At 47.7% G+C, this 15,713-nt stretch overlaps 1 protein-coding gene across 3 annotated transcripts in view; it reads left to right on the forward strand.

Annotated features, from left to right (window-relative positions):
* The window catches only part of LOC141272095 (uncharacterized), a 71,682-nt gene that overhangs the window by 35,718 nt on the left and 20,251 nt on the right, over positions 1–15,713 (forward strand). For all 3 annotated transcript variants that reach the window (XM_073682405.1, XM_073682407.1, XM_073682406.1), the window contains exons 2-5: positions 200–349; positions 479–592; positions 686–809; positions 10,485–10,582. In XM_073682405.1, coding sequence (XP_073538506.1) covers positions 272–349; positions 479–592; positions 686–809; positions 10,485–10,582 — 414 coding nt within the window. In that variant the 5' untranslated portion in view covers positions 200–271. The remainder of the gene's footprint in view (positions 1–199; positions 350–478; positions 593–685; positions 810–10,484; positions 10,583–15,713) is intronic.

Genomic DNA, 15,713 nt, shown 5'->3' on the forward strand with positions numbered 1-15,713 from the left:
ATGTCTTTTGTGCTAAGATGATGACAATCTTGTTGCAGTTCTACCTGGGTTTCCTGTTTGAACATTTATTAGCGACATTAGTGGCCTAAGCAGTTCAAGTCCTTATGAGAAGAGAATGCTCTTTCATCTTTGCCCTTATCTCCAGAAATTGTATTATTACATGGTGTTCTTCATGATTTTCCATCTTCACCCCATCCAGATTCCCGTAATATCAAATCCTCTCAGTGGAGATCACCTATATAACTAAATTTTCCTGATTGGCCCATCAAGGATGGATAATGACAGGAAAAAAATGGCGGAGAAGCTATTAGATTTCACCCTAGAGATCCTCTTCCGGCTTACTGGACAAGTGAGAGATTCTGATGACGTCTCATTACATTATTCTTATCTATGGGAATAACAGATGGACAGAACTGGAGAGGTGAGGACTCTGGAAATGTCTGTAGTGAGATTTAATTATGTGTCTCTCCATAAACAGGATTACATAGTGGTGAAGATGACCTCTAGCGAGCACTGTCAGGTTCCTGCTTTTGAAGGCTGGGGAAGAATCCTAGAACTCACCCACAAGATGATTGAGCTGATGAATGGAGAGGTGACGCTGCTGGGAATTCTGGGACGTTATAGGGACATTATAGAGTAGTGCTGTGATGAGATCAGGGGATGACTGTATTATTGTATGTGTCAGGTTCCTATAAGGTGTCAGGATGCCAGCGTCTATTTCTCCATGGAGGAGTGGAAGTATTTAGAAGGACACAAAGATCTGTACAAGGACGTCATGATGGAGGTTATCCAGCCCCTCACATCACCAGGTAATAGGACTAAATACAGTTGTGCTCAAAAGTTTACATACCACGGCAGAATTTTTGTTTTCTTGGCCTTGTTTCAGAGAATATGAATGATAACAAAAAAACTTTTTCTCCACTCATGGTTATTGGTTGGGTGAAGCCATTTAATGTCAAACAATTGAGTTTTCTCTTTTTAAATCTTAATGACAACCAAAAACATCCAAATGACCCTGATCAAAAGTTCACATACCCCAGTTCTTAATACCGTGTATTGCCCCTTCTAACATCAATGACAACTTGAAGTCTTTTGAGGTAGTTGTGGATGAGGTTCTTTATTTTCTCAGATGGTAAAGCTGCCTCCAGTTCCTGGAAATTCCTGGGCTGTCTAGCATGAACTGCACGCTTGAGAAGTCCCCAGAATGGCTCAATGATATTGAGGTCAGGAGACTGAGATGGCCACTCTAGAACCTTTACTTTGTTCTGCTGTAGCCAATGACAGGTCGACTTGGCCTTGTGTTCTGGATCATTGTCATGTTGGAACGTCCAAGTATGTCCCATGCGCAGCTTCCGGGCTGATGAGTGCAAGTTTGCCTCCAGTATTTGCTGATAACATGCTGCATTCATCTTTCCTTCAACTTTTACCAAGTTTCCTGTGCCTTTGTAGCTCACACATCCCCAAAACATCAGCGATCCACCTCCGTGCTTTACTGTAGGAATGGTGTTCCTTTCATCATAGACCTTGTTGACCTCTCTCCAAATGTAACGTTTATGGTTGCGGCCAAAAAGTTAAATTTTGGTCTCATCACTCCTAATTACATTGTTCCAGAAGTTTTGAGGCTTGTCTCTGTGCTGTTTGGCATATTGTAGGTGAGATACTTTGTGGCATTTGTGCAGTAATGACTTTCTTCTGGCGACTCGAGTTTGCAGCCCATTGTTTTTTAAGTGCCTCCTTATGGTGCATCTTGAAACCACTAGTTTTCAGAGAGTCCTGAATTTCAGCTGATGTTATTTGTGAGTTTTTCTTTGCATCCTGAACAATTTTCCTGGCAGTTGTGGCCGAAATTTTTGTTGGTCTACCTGACCGTGGTTTAGTTTTTACAGAACCCCTGATTTTCCATTTGTTAATCACAGTTTGAACGCTGCTGACTGGCATTATCAATTCCTTGGATATTTTTTTGTATCCCTTTCCTGTGTTATACAGTTCAACTACCTTTTCCCGTAGATCCATTGACAATTCTTTTGCTTTTCCCATGACTCACAATCCAGAAACGTCAGTGGCTGGATGAAAGATGCAAGAGTCTGTCTGGATCCCAGAAACTCATTCAGCTTTTATGCACACACACTGATTACAATCAAACAGGTCACAGGTGAGGATGTTACCTTTAGTAGCCATTCAAACCCATTTGTGTCAAATTCTGTGCATGTTATTGACTCGCCCCCTGGGCCGTGGGGCACGATGGGGAGACGATGGGAGTAGTTGTGGCAACCCGGTTCCGTGGCTCAGGGTGGTCAGGCCAGTGGTAGTCTGCTATGTGCTGTTGATAATGTCAGACTATGCCACCCGTGGATTTGCGGTCATTAGGAACTGCCGCTGCAGGGCAGACCGCTGGGGCTGATGGTGTATGCAGCTGAGGTGGTGTGACTCCCCACGGGAAGAGTGCAGCCCCAGGGACAGTGTAGTGGATGGTGGGAGTGATGGTGGTGAGATTCCCAGTGCTGATAGTGCTGGAGGAGCAAGGAGCACACAGACAACAGGTTGCAGTCCAGGGTCTTTACTAGAGCAGGTAAACTGACCCCACAAACAGTCCCGGCTAGGAGGGGACCTGGATGTCTGAGAGCAATTGGGAAATTGGCCCTGGTCAGGGTGAGGGTGTAGGCCTACCGTGCTTTCTGCGCTCCTTCTGGCTATCTCCTCCTTATAGGGTAACAGCCCACAGTTCCTAGCTCTCCGTGTATTCTCGCCTGTATGGCCTGCAACGTGGGTTCCTTTCTGCTCCCGGCCTGGTACGGCTTTTCTGGTCCCTTCTGTTGTGGCAGAGCCTCCAGGCTTCTTAGGCCAAGAAACTGGTTATCTGCTGCAGGACGTGGAATCCTCACAGCCTCAGACACCAAAGTCTGGTAAATTAAGTCCTTTATCTGCCAAGACAGGCTCACTTCGCCTCTTGTCTCTGGCTTGTGGCTCTCCTCCTGCCACTCTTCCTCTTAGGTGCAATACAACTTTCTGTCCCTGCTCTGCTCTGGGACAAGTCTCAGTCCTGAGACAGGTCGTCCAGTTCTCCCTAACCCTGCCCCCAGTTCCAGCTTTTATAGGGGCAGCCAGCTCCCCCTACTGGCCTGAGACAGGAGGTATTACATGCTAATGTTCCCCTGACTAGAGAACCTCCCCCTTGCTCTCAGACACAGCTTTATTACACTTGTGGCATCCAGGCCAGGGTGACACATTCCCCCCCAGTAAAATTTAGTACTCCGGGACTAAACAAGAAACAAGAACAATATGCATAACCATAAAACACGAGTAGACAAACGACGCACAGGTTGAGTTCTTAAGGTCACAGTGTGGTCTGTGACCGGGTGTCCATATCACCAATAGAACGGGGAGCCTTAACCAGGTGGGGGTCTGTCCTACCCCAAGTCCTTTACAGTCTTAGTTCATTCCTCGGTTAGGCTCCGAACGCAGTCCATACAAGGTCCCGGTTATAAAAAGTCCATAACCTTTGAGTCCTTACGGTAACTGCAAGAAACTGAAACACAGAATTACCAAACATGCATGTAACTTTGCAAACAATTCAACATTTGGTAACAGGGTTATTTACAATTTTAGTGCACCCTATATTCTCCAGCTAGCGGGTATCTGCCCCTTTGTGCTCCTGGTTGACCTCCTTAACCCACTGTCTGGTGGTGGACCGACCTGGCTTTCCCCACTAGCGTTAGGAGTACAGCTACCAGCTGGGTGTACAGGTAGGGCAGGCAGCTGTCTGCGGGTCCTTTGGCTTACCGCAGGCATGGCAGGCTTACTGTCAGCAGAGGGTTGATTCTCCTGGGCTGCTGGTACAGGCTCTTCTACCTCTGGAGCTGCTTGCTCTTCTTCACCTTCCGGCTCTGGTGCAGGTTGTTGCGCAGTCGGTTGCAGGAAATGCAGGACGGTTACCACTATGGCATCGTTTATCCGAGTCCAGGACTGAGGGAACTCTCCGAGAATGGTGCTGATCATTTCTTCCTTGTCCTCTGCGGGTTCAAGGTCATTTTGATCCTCTTCTGCACTACGGAGTTGCTCGGGGCATCTTTTGAGGTGGTCCCTGGAGACGGTACTAGTGGTTTCTCCTCTGTCCTTGGTGATCACGCACACCTTCGGGTTGTCGTGATCAGACTGCAGTACGGTGTAGGGTTCCCTTTCCCACTGGTCGTCCAACTTATGTAGCCTTCTCTTCCGCTTCAGGACCTGCTCACCAGGTTCTAGGGGACCAGCAGGGGCGTGTTGGTTGAAGAGTCTTTCTTGCCTTTCTCTCACCTGGGCCAGGCTCTTCTCCACACTCTCCTGTACCTTCTTGTACTGCAGTTGCCTTTCCGTATCCCAGTCCGCATGCGGGGAGGTGTCCTCAGGTGTTAGGACTCCCATCTCCAGGTCTACGGGCAGCTTACCTGGTCTGGCTTGCATCAGGTAAGCCGGGGTGCAGTTGGTAGCGTTCACCGGGATATGATTGTATAAGTCTATCAGAGGGCGGCAGTTTTTCTAGCCACAGGCTGCTTTCCTCCAGGGGCAACGTCTTCAGGAGATCAATGACTATATTGTTCATTTTCTCACACATCCCGTTGGTTTGTGGATGGTAAGGCGTTGTCCGAATCTTCTTACAGCCATAGAGGTTGCAGAACTCTTGGAAGATTTCAGCCTCGAACGCTGGACCCTGGTCTGTCAGGACCTGTTCCGGATACCCGTGTGGACGGCAGAAGTATTGCTGGAAGGCTCTGGCCGCTGTTTGGGCTGTCAAGTCCTTTACCGGGACCACCACTAGAAAACGGGAATAGTGGTCCACGATTGTCAGGGCGTAGATGTACCCTGACCGGCTTGGAGCCAACTTGACGTGGTCTAGAGCTACCAGCTCAAGAGGCTGCGTGATGACGATGGGCCTCAAGGGTGTCTTCTGGCTGGCACGGTCCTTCCTCCTTAGGTGACAAGGGCCACAGTCTCTGCACCACTTCTCTACAGCCCCTCTCATGCCGACCCAAAAGAACCTTCCTCTTAGCAGCAACTCCAGTTTCTTCCAACCGAAGTGCCCCGCTCTGTCATGGTAAGCCCCCAGGACCATAGCTGCATCCCGCCTTGGGACCACGACTTGCCAGGTCAGCTCGTGCGTCCGCTGGTTGACAATCCTTCTGCACAGCTTGCCTTCGTAGAGGAACAGCTTGCTCTTCTCTTTCCATAGCTGCTTGGCTTCCTCTGGAGCATCCGGATCCATGCGGGCATCTTCCTGGGTCAGGAGATCTTTCACTAGGCGGATGGCAGGGTCACTATCTTGGGTCTCGGCCCAGCTGTGGGTGAGGTAGGGGATCGATCATCACGGTTGTTAGATCCTCCTCCTTCACGCGGTGGGAGTATTGAGCGGCTCCATACCGGTGAAACGCGAGGAGTTCTACCTCCTCCAGCTCTTCTGGGTCTTCGTCACCTTCAGGTAAGTGAGGCATCCTTGAAAGGGCGTCCGCGTTGGCATTGGTTTTGCCTGCCCGGTACTTGATCACGAAGTCATAGTTGGAGAGACGGGCCATCCACCGCTGTTCCAGGGTACCCAGTCTCGCATTGTCCAGGTGTGTCAACGGGTTGTTGTCCGTGTACACGGTGAACTTTGCGAAGGCCAGGTAATGCTTGAAGCGTTCCTTTACGGCCCACACCACCGCCAAGAATTCTAGCTTGAAGGAGCTGTAATTCTCCGGGTTCCTCTCGGTGGGCCACAGCTTCCGGCTGGCGTACGGGATCACCCTTTCTCTGCCCTGTTGGTTTTGGGACAGTACGGCTCCCAGTCCCACATTACTGGCGTCTGTGTGAAGGATAAAAGGCTGGCCATAATCAGGGTAGGCCAGGATCTCATCCCCCGTGAGGGCCATCTTCAACTGGCGGAAGGACTCCTCTTCCGGTTGATCCCACTTGAAGGGTCGCTTTTGACTTCTTGACTTAGACTGTCCTATCAGGAGGTCCCGCATAGGAGCTGCCATCTTAGTGAACCCGGGGATGAACCTTCGGTAGTAGCCTACCAACCCGAGGAACTGCCTTACTTCTTTGATGTTCGAGGGGCTGGGCCAGCTCTTGATTACTGTGACCTTGTCAGGGTCGGGGGCTACTCCTTCCGCACTTACCATGTGCCCTAGGTACTGGACCTTTGGTTTCAGCAGGTAACACTTCGATGGTTTCACCTTCAGGCCATAGCCTGCCAGGGTTTCGAACACCTCGGCCAGGTGCTTTAGATGGTCCTCGTAGGTCTTCGAATAGACGATCACATCGTCCAGGTAAAGGAGGACCGTCTCGAAGTTTCGGTGCCCTAGACAGCATTCCATCAGCCTCTGGAAGGTCCCTGGTGCGTTGCAGAGCCCGAAGGGCATACAGTTGAACTCACTCAGTCCCATCGGGGTGGTGAAGGCGGTCTTCTCCTTGTCAGCCTCTGCCACAGGAACCTGCCAGTACCCGCTAGTAAGGTCCAAAGTAGAAAAGAAGTTAGCTGATTTTAGTGCGGCTAAAGACTCCTCTATTCTAGGCAGCGGATATGCGTCTTTGTGAGTGATACGGTTGATTTGTCTATAGTCCACGCACATTCTCATGGTGCCGTCTTTCTTTTTTACCAGAACCAGGGGGGCTGCCCAGGGGCTACAGCTATCTCTAATGACCCTGGCTTCTTTCATTTCCCGCAGCATACCCTTGGCGTTCTGATAATGTGCAGGGGGTACAGGCCTGTGTCTCTCTTTTATTGGTGGGTGGCTCCCTGTGAGGATATGGTGTTCTATCCCTTTTACTCTGCCAAAGTCTAGCGGGTGCTTACTAAAAATTCTCTCATACTCCTGGACCACCCGGTAGACTCCTTGTTTTTGGTGCAGGGGAGTGGAGTCAGCACCTACATGGAGTTTCTGGCACCAGTCCTCCTTTTGTTTCTGGGACCCATTACCCTCCGCCTGTGGAGATGGAGGCAAAGGCTCCACGGCCCTGATGGCTTTGTGTTCGACAACAAATAGTTTGGCAAGTGTAGCGTACCTGGGTAAGTGTACCTCTCTCTCCCCAATGTTGAGAATGCGAACGGGCACCCTCCCATGGCGGACATCAACCATCCCCCGGGCTGTCAAAATGGTGGGCCTGCTGTCTGACTACACGGGTTCTACCATGGCTTGGTAGTCTCTACCTCTCAACCCGATTGCAGTCCGACACCAGATCATCATTTCACTTTTGGGAGGCATGGAAATGGGGAATGGGTCACTCAGTCTTACGCTACCGATCTCACCACCAGACAGTTCTACCTGCTGCCGTCTCATCAGGGCTTTTATCTCCTTGTTGAGGACTCTCTGTTGGCTGGAACTAGCATTCACCGCCACCTGTTGTAGAATTACAATTACCTCTGAAAGACAATTTTCAATCACGTTAGTACCCACAGTTAGTTTAGGGTGACTTTCACGACGGTCAATGTCCACAATAATTACTCCCTGTGCCGGTAGTTCAACTTTACCAATTTTAATGGTCATCTCCTTGAACCCCATCTGCGGCACGGGCAAGCCATTACTGGCGATGATGCTCAAGTTACTGTCTGGATACTGTGTGATATCAGCATCAGTCCAATACTGCTTAAAAAGTACATAAGGGATAGTGGTTACTTGCGACCCAGTATCCAGCAAGGCGCTCATGGGGATACCGTCCAGCACCACGGGTAAAACCGGGCGCCCCCCAACGTACTTATCACGCCAATTATAAGGGCCTGGTGATCTTATGCCTGGGGGTCGGCCCTCTGCCCCAGGTTGGACCCGTTTAAGTTACGGTACCTGGAAATGTGTCCGGGCTGGTTGATTCGACGGCAAATGGGCTGTCCATCCTCTGCGTAGCGGTCTGTGGGCCTCCCTCAGAATGACAGGATCCTCCTCTGTCGACGCCACGGGACATCCTCCGGACTTGAAGCCAGCTCGATGGGTCTTGACGGGTCCACTTGTAACGCCTGGACGGTCCTGGTCAACGCCGCGACGCTTCTGGTCAGCTCCTGGACTTCATGGTGCAGATCTTTCGACGGGGCTTGATTCAGGGCCTGTGCATCAGCCCCCACGGAGTCCATAGAGGAGGGCGCCGCCTCCTGGTGGTAGGTGAGAGCAGGGCGCCGGGGGTTTATAGCGCCTCTTGTTGCGGGTTCACGGAGCACCCTTATGGCCCTGTCCTTGAATTGGGCAAAGGTCAGATCAGGGTTCTGAAAGAACATGAGGCGCAGCTGGGTCCTGTGGGCGCTAGACAGCAGACCTTCTATGAACTGTTCTGTTAGGAGCTTATCCGTAGCCTGCACGCTGCCTGGGTCAGCTTGTTGGATGGCCCTCAGGGCTTCCTGCAAATTTAGGGCATAGTCTCTGATGCTATCCTGTGCCCACTGCTTACAGAACCTCATTTTAATTTCAGCGGAGGTACGTGTGTCAAAGGTACCCCGCAGCCGGGCCAGAATACCCTTCACGGTCCTTTTCTCCTCAGTGGGCCATGACTTTACCTCCCTTTGGGCTGCGCCAGTTAACTGCCCTGTTAGTATGCTGACCTTCTGTTCCTCTGTCAGGGGGTAAACTTGGAACAAACTGTACAGCCTTTCCTTAAAGTCAGTTAGGGCATGGGGCTCCCCTGAATACTTAGGCAGCCAGGCCGTTCCAGGGATGTAGGGCAGGGAAAATGGCATCACCGCTGCTGCAGCTGGGTTGGTGGTAGTGGGCACCTCCGTGTCCGACATTCCCTCCCCCCCCTAGTTAAGCGTGGCCTACCTTCCGACGATCTTCTTCTGTAGGCCGCGGCTCCGCTGGTGCTGCTCTGGACGAGGACCTTGCGTTGCGTCCTGGTGACGTCAGCGTCGCTCTCTCTTCCTTCCAGGACCTTGCGCAGCGTCGGTGCGTGGGGCGGAGCTTCGGTTCTCGCGAGGTTTGGACGTCCACGCTCCTCTTCTTCCAGCGCGGCGTCCTGAAGATGGCGTCCAATGGCGGGAAAACGGCTGAAGATGGCGGGAACCGATGGAAGATGGCGGGAGATGGCTGGAAATGGCGGGAAACAGCTCCGGATGGCGGGAAACCTCTTTTCAGGTACGTGTACAGTCTCTTTCAGGCACGCAATACCCGTTTGTGGCAGGTTGGTCACAATCCTGCCGACTACGCCAAAGCTGACTCGCCCCCTGGGCCGTGGGGCACTCGGGTCCGGGCAATAGGGAAACGATGGGAGTAGTTGTGGCAACCCGGTTCCGTGGCTCAGGGTGGTCAGGCCAGTGGTAGTCAGCTATGTGCTGTTGATAATGTTCGACTACGCCACCCGTGGATTTGCGGTCATTAGGAACCGCCGCTGCAGGGCAGACCGCTGGGGCTGATGGTGTATGCAGCTGAGGTGGTGTGACTCCCCACGGGAAGAGTGCAGCCCCAGGGCAGTGTAGTGGATGGTGGAAGTGATGGTGGTGAGAGTCCCATGCTGATAGTGCTGGAGGAGCAAGGAGCACACAGACAACAGGTTGCAGTCCAGGGTCTTTACTAGAGCAGGTAAACTGACCCACAAACAGTCCCGGCTAGGAGGGGACCTGGATGTCTGAGAGCAATTGGGAAATTGGCCCTGGTCAGGGTGAGGGTGTAGGCCTACCGTGCTTTCTGCGCTCCTTCTGGCTATCTCCTCCTTATAGGGTAACAGCCCACAGTTCCTAGCTCTCCGTGTATTCTCGCCTGTATGGCCTGCAACGTGGGTTCCTTTCTGCTCCCGGCCTGGTACGGCTTTGCTGGTCCCTTCTGTTGTGGCAGAGCCTCCAGGCTTCTTAGGCCAAGAAACATACAGTCCGCTGCGGACTGGTTATCTGCTGCAGGACGTGGAATCCTCACAGCCTCAGACACCAAAGTCTGGTAAATTAAGTCCTTTATCTGCCAAGACAGGCTCACTTCGCCTCTTGTCTCTGGCTTGTGGCTCTCCTCCTGCCACTCTTCCTCTTAGGTGCAATACAACTTTCTGTCCCTGCTCTGCTCTGGGACAAGTCTCAGTCCTGAGACAGGTCGTCCAGTTCTCTCTAACCCTGCCCCAAGTTCCAGCTTTTATAGGGGCAGCCAGCTCCCCCTACTGGCCTGAGACAGGAGGTATTGCATGCTAATGTTCCCCTGACTAGAGAACATCCTCCTTGCTCTCAGACACAGCTTTATTACACTTGTGGCATCCAGGCCAGGGTGACACATTATCAGGCCAAAATCACCAGGGTATGTGAACTTTTGATCAGGGTCATTTGGATGTTTTTGGTTGTCATTAAGATTTAAAAAGAGAAAACACAGTAGTTTGACAATAAATGACTTCACCCAACCAATAACCATGAGGGGAGAAAAAAAGTTTTTTGTTATCATTCATATTCTCTGAAACAAGGCCAAGAAAGGAAAAATTCAGCCGGGGTATGTAAACTTTTGAGCACAACTGTACATATGGCCTATAATTCTATGTATATAAGGAATGAATTCTGTCCTTGTATGTGTTTCCTCCAGTTCTATCCAGTGAGAGGACAACACCAGAGAGATGTCCTCGTCCTCTTCTTCCAAAAGATGGTTCAGAAAAATACCTCAATGTTCTTCAGGATCATCAGGTAGATGGAGAGAAGGTTTCATAAAATCTTCCCTATGATGTGTAGAAGACTGAGAAGGTCTTGTGTTCAGCCTTGTTTTATCCACCAGTATTAAGGCCAATTTATTAGAGATACTGTTCATTTGATGAAGCTTTCCTGTATGGACATTATACCTATAATGTCAGACTGCAGCATGAAATGAAGTTCTGTGGTTCACTTTTAAGTGTGAATTCACATTAGAATGGAAAAATCTACTGTTCTGAGTGACTTCAAATGAGGCATTAAACATAGGTGCCAGATTATCGAGGGCCAATATTTAAAAAAACTTCTAACCTTGTAGGGTTTATACAACCCCTGGCAAAAATTATGGAATCACCAGGATCGGTGGATGTTCATTCAGTTGTTTAATGTTGTTGAAAAAAAGCAGATCACAGACATGGCACAAAACTAAAGTCATTTCAAATGGCAACTTTAGGGCTTTAAGAAACACTAAAATAAATCAAGATAAAAAATGTGGTACTCAGTAAGGGTAATTTTTTTCAGACCAAGCAGAGGGAAAAAATTATGGAATCACTCAATCCTGAGGAAAAAATTATGGAATCACCCTGTAAATTTTCATTTCCAAAACTAACACCTGCATGAAATTAGATCTGCTCGTTAGTCTGCATCTAAAAAGGAGTGATCACACCTTGGAGAGCTGTTGGACCAAGTGGACTGACATGAATCATGGCTCCAACACGAGAGATGTCAATTGAAACAAAGGAGAGGATTATCAAACTCTTAAAAGAAAGTAAATCATCACGCAATGTTGCAAAAGATGTTGGTTGTTCACAGTCAGCTGTGTCTAAAATCTGGAGCAAATACAAACAACATGGGAAAGTTGTTAAAGGCAAACATACTGGTAGAACAAGGAAGACATCAAAGCGTCAAGACCGGAAATTTAAAGCAATATGTCTCCGAAACAGGAAATGCACAACAAAACAAATGAGGAACGAATGGGCGAAAACTGGAGTCAATGTCTGTGACCGAACTGTAAGAAACCGCCTAAAGGAAATGGGATTTACATACAGAAAAGCTGAACATAAACCATCATTAACACCTAAACAGAAAAAAAACAAGGTTACAATGGGCTAAGGAAAAGCAATCGTGGACTGTGGATGACTGGATGAAAGTCATATTCAGTGATGAATTGCGAATCTGCATTGGGCAAGGTGATGATGCTGGAACTTTTTTTTTTTGGTGCAGTTCCAATGAGATTTATAAAGATGAGTGCATGAAGAGAACATGTAAATTTCCACAGTCATTGATGATATGGGGCTGCATGTCATGTAAAGGCATTGGGGAGATGGCTGTCATTACATCTTCAATAAATGCCCAAGTTTACATTGATATTTTGGACAGTTTTCTTATCCCATCAATTGAAAGGATGTTTGGGGATGATGACATCATTTTTCAAGATGATAATGCATCCTGCCATAGAGCAAAAACTGTGAAAACATTCCTTGAAAGACACATAAGGTCAATGTCATGGCCTGCAAATAGTCCGGATCTCAATCCAATTGAAAATCTTTGGTGAAAGTTGAATAAAATTGTCCATGACAAGGCTCCAACCTGCAAAGCTGATCTGGCAACAGCAATCAGAGAAAGTTGCAGCCAGATTGATGAAGAGTACTGTTTGTCACTCATTAAGTCCATGCCTCAGAGACTGCAAGCTGTTATTAAAGGTGGTGGAACAAAATACTACAGTCATGGCCAAAAGTTTTGAGAATGACACCAAAATTATATTTTCACATGATCTGCTGGCCTCTGGTTTTTATTAGTGTTTGTCTGATGTTTATATCACATACAGAAATATAATTGCAATCATATTATGAGTACCAATAGGTTATATTGACAGTTAGAATGAGTTAATGCAGCAAGTCAATATTTGCAGTGTTGCCCCTTCTTCTTCAAGACCTCTGTAATTCTCCCTGGCATGCTCTCAATCAACTTTTGGACCAAATCCTGACTGATAGCAGTCCATTCTTGCATAATCAATGCTTGCATTTTGCCAGAATTTGTTGGTTTTTGTTTGTCCACCCGTCTCTTGATGATAGACCACAAGTTCTCAATGGGATTAAGATCTGGGGAGTTTCCAGGCCATGGACCCAAAATCTCTGTTTTGTTCCATGAGCCATTTAGTTATCACCTTTGCTTTATGGCAAGGTGCTCCATCATGCTGGAAAAGGCATTGTTGGGCGCCAAACTGCTCTTGAACAGTTGGGAGAAGTTGCTCTTGGAGGACATTCTGGTACCATTCTTTATTCATGGCTGTGTTTTTAGGCAAGACTGTGAGTGAGCCGATTCCCTTGGCTGAGAAGCAACCCCATACATGAATGGTTTCAGGATGCTTTTCAGTTGGCATGAGACAAGACTGGTGGTAGCGCTCACCTCTTCTGCTCCGAATAAGCTGTTTTCCAGATGTCCCAAACAATCGAAAAGGGGATTCATCAGAGAAAATGACTTTGCCCCAGTCCTCAGCAGTCCACTCCCTGTACCTTTTGCAGAATATCAGTCGGTCCCTGATGTTTTTTTCTGGAGAGAAGTGGCTTCTTTGCTGCCCTCCTTGAAACCAGCCCTTGCTCAAAGAGTCTCCGCCTCACAGTGCGTGCAGAAGCACTCACACCAGCCTGCTGCCATTCCTGAGCAAGCTCGGCACTGCTGGTAGTCCGATCCCGCAGCTGAAACAGTTTTAAGATACGGTCCTGGCGCTTGCTGGTCTTTCTTGGGCGCCCTGGAGCCTTTTTGACAACAATGGAAGCTCTCTCCTTGAAGTTCTTGATGATGTGATAGATTGTTGACTGAGGTGCAATCTTTGTAGCTGCGATACTCTTCCCTGTTAGGCCATTTTTGTGCAGTGCAATGATGGCTGCACGTGTTTCTTTAGAGATAACCATGGTTAACTGAAGAGAAACAATGATACCAAGAACCAGCCTCCTTTTAAAGTGTCCAGTGATGTCATTCTTACTTAATCATGACTGATTGATCGCCAGCCCTGTCCTCATCAACACCCACACCTGTGTTAATGAATCAATCACTAAAACGATGTTAGCTGCTCCTTTTAAGGCAGGACTGCAATGATGTTGAAATGTGTTTTGGGGGTTAAAGTTCATTTTCTGAGCAAATATTGACTTTGCAAGTACAGTAATTGCTGTTAAGCTGATCACTCTTTGACATTCAGGAGTATATGCAAATTGCCATTACAAAAAATGAAGCAGTAAACTTTGGAAAAATTACTATTTGTCTCATTCTCAATACTTTTGGCCATGACTGTAGTGATGTATTGGAGTGTTCTTTTGTATGTCTGTTTTTCATGATTCCATATTTTTTTCCTCAGAATTGAGTGATTCCATAATTTTTTCCCTCTGCTTGGTCTGAAAAAAATTACTGAGTACCACATTTTTTATCTTGATTTCTTTTAGTGTTTCTTAAAGACCTAAAGTTGCCATTTGAAATGACTTTAGTTTTGTGCCATGTCTGTGATCTGCTTTTTTTCAATAACATTAAACAACTGAATGAACATCCTCCGCGCCCGGTGATTCCATAATTTTTACCAGGGGTTGTATGTGCTATCGTGTCAAGAGTATACTGATAATATTGTGAAGGAAAAGCATCCAATCAAAGCGGTTCCTTTGGATGTGAACGACTCGTTGAAGGAAATATCATTCTGTTGAACAGGTGTACAGTCATGCAACTGCAGCTGAATACAGCGCTGGTGTCCAACGACTGTGTCTGAATGCACTCGTCCAGCTTTCCTTATCACAGATGGACTATAGCAGCAAACAGCCAGATCAAATTACATTTATGTCTTAAGAGAAACAGGAAAATTTCAATTGGGCAAAGGATTGCACTGAGCAGTGCAAAATATAAAATGATCATATGATTCCAGATTTCTGATGCACCAAGCTGATGGGAGGGTCAGAAATTGGCACAAGCATCATGAACCCTTCCTGCCAGATTTCAACATTTCGGTAGGTGTAATAAGTGTGGGGGGTGTTTTCTTGGTCCATTCTGGAACGTCTGTTGGCTGTGAATGATTGTTTGGACATTAGGACTTCCATTGTGGAAGACCAAGGTCAAGCCTTCATGACAGCTATGTTTACCCAATGGTAAAACAACGTTCAATGCACCATGTCACAATGGTCGTGTAGTCATGGACTACTTCATCATGACAGTGAGATATTTTTTTTCATGTTTTCCCAGCATTCACGGTCCCCAGATCTTAATCCTGAGATGAGGTAAATGTGCTGTGAAGAGCAAGTCAGACCCATCTAATTTGCAACAACTGCAAAAACTTATCCTGTGTAGAGATGGGCGAACCAGTGGATGTTCGGGTTCGGCCGAACATTAAAAAAAATGTTTTGTTCGGGTACAAGAACAGTACCCGAACTTGTACTCGGACCCCATTCAAATGAATGGGGGGCCCGAACATCCAGTGTTTCCCATGCTGTCATCTGTGTGATAGCACGAGAAACACCGGCTCTGATCGGCGTTAAGTTCTTTACCGCCGGTCAGAGCACTATGGTTCCCACAAACCAGCTGTGACCGGCAGTGAAAAGGTTTTACCCATTGTCAGATTGTAAAAAAAATATACAGCCAGAATAAAGTCCTTTAATTAAAAAAAAAGACAGACCCCTTTATTTTAAATAAATACTCCCCGTCCCTCAATTTGCCATTTATTATTGTAAAATAATAAACCACCATATTCCTCACCTGTCCGACGGGAAGATAATCCATATCTGTCCCACAACGATCCCTATTGTTTGGAGAGCAGTCACATTATTGATGTGACCGCTCTCCACGCCAGCCTGAACACACGTGATGTCTGTGAGCGGCCAGCGATAGCGCTGCTCACTGGCAAGAAGGACAACTATAGGTAATTACAAAAACCCTTATGGGCACAAAGTGAATACATTGGGGGGATAATAAAAAGTAGTGGACATCTTCTTTTAGCGCTAAAAGTGGTCGCTTGCACACAACCAAATCATGTGAGCACTTTGTGCAATTCTGTTTATTTTGTTACCCAGATAAGACCCTATTTCCACTTTTGTCTTTTTCTAATGTTTTTCCTTTTCATAGGCTATAAAGTGAGCATAAATCACACCCAGACACA

The sequence above is a fragment of the Phyllobates terribilis genome, unplaced genomic scaffold (genome assembly GCF_046119375.1).
Source record: "Phyllobates terribilis strain yellow unplaced genomic scaffold, ASM4611937v1 Scaffold_5__5_contigs__length_657084704, whole genome shotgun sequence".
Classification (NCBI taxonomy): domain Eukaryota; kingdom Metazoa; phylum Chordata; class Amphibia; order Anura; family Dendrobatidae; genus Phyllobates; species Phyllobates terribilis.